At 32.8% G+C, this 4,076-nt stretch overlaps 1 protein-coding gene across 2 annotated transcripts; it reads left to right on the top strand.

Annotated features, from left to right (window-relative positions):
* The first annotated feature begins 1,134 nt into the window (after positions 1–1,134).
* On the top strand, positions 1,135–3,731 carry LOC143582543 (V-type proton ATPase subunit G 1-like). Of its 2 annotated transcripts, none has more exons than XM_077065077.1 (4): positions 1,135–1,248; positions 2,212–2,301; positions 2,452–2,552; positions 3,452–3,731. In XM_077065077.1, exons 2-4 carry the CDS (start codon positions 2,214–2,216, stop codon positions 3,593–3,595), a joined length of 333 nt encoding a protein of 110 aa, XP_076921192.1. In that variant the 5' UTR covers positions 1,135–1,248; positions 2,212–2,213; the 3' UTR covers positions 3,596–3,731. The 2 variants fall into 2 exon arrangements, with proteins under 2 accessions (XP_076921192.1, XP_076921198.1); XM_077065083.1 differs by having other exon boundaries at positions 1,229–1,252.
* Positions 3,732–4,076: the final 345 nt, after the last annotated feature.

Raw genomic sequence — 4,076 nt, 5'->3', positions numbered from 1 at the left:
GGTTTTTGCTTTATCTTTCACCGCATCGTTTATCAAGTGAGTAATCTCGTACCTAATCCCTTTTTATTTTTAATGTTTTGGGATGTTCATGTGTTCATACAAACTTAGAGTCTTAAACTTGTTTATGAACTTTAGTCGCGCAGTATCCCATGTGTTGAGGACGTTTACTTGGCTGTTTATTTGTATGTGTGTATCATTAACCGCTTTGTTCGGCCTATTCCGAAGTTTTCATGGATCCATTAGATGAACACGGGAGACCTATCGTTTACGGTTTTCTTTGTTTACACTTGCACAGATGTTTTCTTGTTTTTGTGCTCATTTGGGAGCACGGATTGAACTATGAACTATGATCTATTTAGGCTTGATCACAATCTGATTGCACCCTTGTTAAACACCAGACATACACGTGTTGCGCGCAGATTTATTGTTATCTATGTATTGTATTAAACTTGATTTCTCACCAACACGCAAGTGTTTGACGTTTTATTTTAACACATGTTCAGGTTTGCTGTAGCTACACTTGGAGCTTGTGGTCACGTAGGACGTTTTTACTTTTGGACCTAGATTAAAATGTATCAAGACAAGTTATTATTGTTCGAATATTTTGTCTTATAATATATTGATTTATGTTGATTTATGTTATCTTGTGTTTACGTTGCGCGTGCGCGAATGAATATATTTATTAAATATTGACACCCAATAGTGTCACGAGTAATGGAACAATATGTGGCGCCCCGATGTATAATCCGCCTTTGGTCGGGGTGTTACACTTTAGACTAAGGGGGTATATTAGCAACCAAATATTATTAAATATTATGTAAGATTTATTCCTTATTTGTAGCCTTAATCAAAGGCATAATTATTGATAATGTGGACTTACTTATGTAACGAGGTAAATGGAACACACGCAATGGCTATTAACCACCACAATATCGGCTATTTGGAAGTAAAAAAAGGGTGATTCTATGCCACCACTCTTCATGGGTCGCCACTCGGCACTCATCCAAAGGACGCCAAACTCGAAATCTCAAATCCAGTAATCAGTGATAACTCAATAAAAGTTTCTATAGATGAAGTAATTTAAAAGTACATGGACTAGAACTAACAACTCATAAATAATCTAGGGGTAATACATCTAATACACTTTAACTACAAGGACTTCAATCAAATCTTGAATCATTTATATAATCAAATCAACATCTTCGTTTTGTCATTGCTCCCCTCATCAGACCGATCTTCGATTCTCAGGTACGTTGTTTTCGCTCAATTGATTGGATCTTACCCAAATTAACTGCATAATTGATTTGATCTTTTATTCATCTGGGTTTTGGATCTCATTTGTTCTTGATCTTAAGTTTTGAATCTTGGTTCGATCTTAAATCTACGACTGGTTACTTAATAGTTCTTCTGTTTGCTGATTTGGGTTCTAAATCTTGTTAATTTGTTGTGGTTTAGTTGAATTTGATTGTTATGAATTGAGGATATTGAACATGTGGTTGTTGATTTAGGTCAAAAAGTTTCAATTTTGAGATGAGTTTTTATGTGGTGTTGTATAGATGTTATTAGTTTGAGATGTATGCGATTCATTTGTGATACAAAAACAAATCAAAGTAGAAAGAAATCAAAGAATTATTAGATTTGATCATAGTTAGTGTCTAATTGATTTCATTGATTCCGATTTGGGAGTTTGAAAATAGTTGCAACTTCCTCACTATTTTGGGGCAATTCTGCATCATAAGTTTTCATATTTGCGCGTTTTATTCGTTACGGACTATGAAATATTATCACTGACATGATTTTGTTTTATAATGGGATGGTATACACGACTTATGATATACCATTTAAGAAACTATAGTAAATAATATTATTAAGTCATTAGAAAGTTGAAATAGTTAAAAGTATAGAGTTATTAGGGTGGAAGTTGAATGTTTGATATTTCAAGTCAAGATCGGTTTTAGTGATCCATGTAAACAGTAAAAGTTATATTTCATTGTTTCTTACATTTTTGTCCTCCAAAAGTGGCACTCTAGATTTCGTTTATGCACTCTTTTAACTTAATAAACTTAATATGTTCCTCAAGCCTAAAGAAAGGCAACAAAGTGGGCAAAATAACCAAAATTTTAAAATTATGTTGAGATCACACTCACACTTATTATTCTTAATTTTATGATCTTGTAACTTATTAAAATAAGTGTTGTTGTGTATGAGCAGACATGGATTCTAGCAGGGGCCAAAATGGAATTCAAAGCTTGTTGGCTGCAGAGCAAGAAGCTCAACAAATTGTCAATGCTGCCCGAAACGGTCTCTACTTACTATTTAGACCTTATTTCCATTTCTAGAATGTAAATATACAACAATATCAAATTATAAGCATGCCTAGTTTGCTATAAAAGTCAGTCAAAATTGATGAAATAATTGATGGTGTTTTTTAATTTTTTTTTTCTTTTCCAGCGAAATTGGCTAGACTGAAACAAGCCAAAGAAGAGGCTGAGAGGGAGGTTGCTGAATTTCGTGCACAAATGGAAGCCGATTTTCAAAGAAAGCTTGCTGAGGTAGAGTCAAAACACCGACTTAGTTTAGTGCAGTAATATTTAGCTTGATCAAATTTTATTAACAAACAAACGTACACTGCAAAAATCCCATTCGTAGAGTAGAACTGGGGTAGGGCTATAAATGGGCCGAGAGGCCTTGGCTCGTTTATCTTAACAAGCTGAAATGTTGAGCTCGACAGCTCGTTTATTTTTAGAAGTTTTAAATCTTTTTTAAAATTTTTTTTTACAAATGTTGTTAAAAACAAAAAATAATATTGTTACATATGTATACATAAAGTATTCAACTACGTAATTTATAGTTTATATATATATGTATATCAAATTTTGGGTTATGTTTTTGGGTTGATTCCCAAACACTAGCACGAACAATTAAACGAATGGGATTTTCTGGTTCATGTACTTTTGTTAAGAAATTGAATGTGTTCATGCTTGCTTATATTTGTTTGTTAACAGTATAAATGAATGGTTCACGAGCGTAAACGAACAAACATAAGTAAGGTAAAATGATTAAAATTAAATGTGGATAACAATGTGTCCGGCTTAAAACTTAATTTAAATTATCCTAAATTGTAATAGGCTTAGAATTTTAATGAATGTACACAAGCGAACTTTTAAAAAAAGACATAAATGAACGCCAGCGGGCGTTCATGAACATAAATGAAAGAACGAAGCATATGTTCATGTTCATTCATTTAACTAAATGAAGAAATTTTTTTGTTCATGTCTGTTCGATTATTAAATAAACGAACAACGAACTCTCACTGAACGCGTGGTCCATTTGTTTGCAGGCCTAGGTAAATGGGCCAAATTCTCTATTTAAAAAATATTGAAAAATAATGTTTTGGGATTTTTTTTAATCATGTTGGTAATAATTGTTTTTATTTTCTGATTGCAAACAGTCTAGTGGAGACTCCGGTGCTAACGTGAAACGTCTTGAGAAAGAAACCGATGCTAAGATTCAACACCTGAAAACCGAGGCTGAAAGAATCTCAAGTGATGTTGTTGACATGCTTCTGAAGCATGTCACTACTGTAAAGTATTAAATCAGGTTTTATTTACATATCTCGGGTTCGTTTGCGTTTTGAATGTTTATCGTCTTCGGTTTCTTGTTTCTGAATAAAAAATGTTTGTTACATTCCTGTTCATTTTTATTTGGTGATTCCAAACTCCATGATATTATTATTATTTATAAACAGTTGAAGCATTTGTATTGGTAAGCATCATGAACAAGTCTTTTTTTGTTTTTTTTAAGATTGTTGGTTTAAATGCTTTGGTTTTCTGTGTTGTTTGAATCAGGCCTGTCTGAAAGTAGAAATTGATTATCCAATCCATATTTAATAAGCCCAAATAACCTTTCAGTTGATCCGAATTAGTGTGTTTTGAGTCATTTGGGCCGAGTGGTTACTTGCAAAATAGGTAGATATAAGTTGATTTGCATTCATAAGACTAGTGTAAATATAAAGCGAGTCAAAGGGCGATGTGTACAAATACAGTTTATTAAATCAGTTTTTGCTATAAACTGTA

Source organism: Bidens hawaiensis, unplaced genomic scaffold (assembly GCF_021521415.1).
Source record: "Bidens hawaiensis isolate Kalapana, Puna unplaced genomic scaffold, B.hawaiensis_p1.1 tig00001511_1, whole genome shotgun sequence".
Classification (NCBI taxonomy): Eukaryota; Viridiplantae; Streptophyta; class Magnoliopsida; order Asterales; family Asteraceae; genus Bidens; species Bidens hawaiensis.
The sequence above is the reverse complement of the archived record's forward strand: the minus strand, read 5'-3'. Positions and strand labels throughout refer to the sequence as shown.

Bases quoted from the DNA above. Each gene is read 5' to 3' on its own strand.
- LOC143582543 (XM_077065077.1), top strand. From the start codon at position 2,214: ATGGATTCTAGCAGGGGCCAAAATGGAATTCAAAGCTTGTTGGCTGCA. The intron at 2,302-2,451 runs GTCTCTACTTAC...TTTCTTTTCCAG, and splicing joins TGTCAATGCTGCCCGAAACG to CGAAATTGGCTAGACTGAAA. The intron at 2,553-3,451 runs GTAGAGTCAAAA...GATTGCAAACAG, and splicing joins TTCAAAGAAAGCTTGCTGAG to TCTAGTGGAGACTCCGGTGC.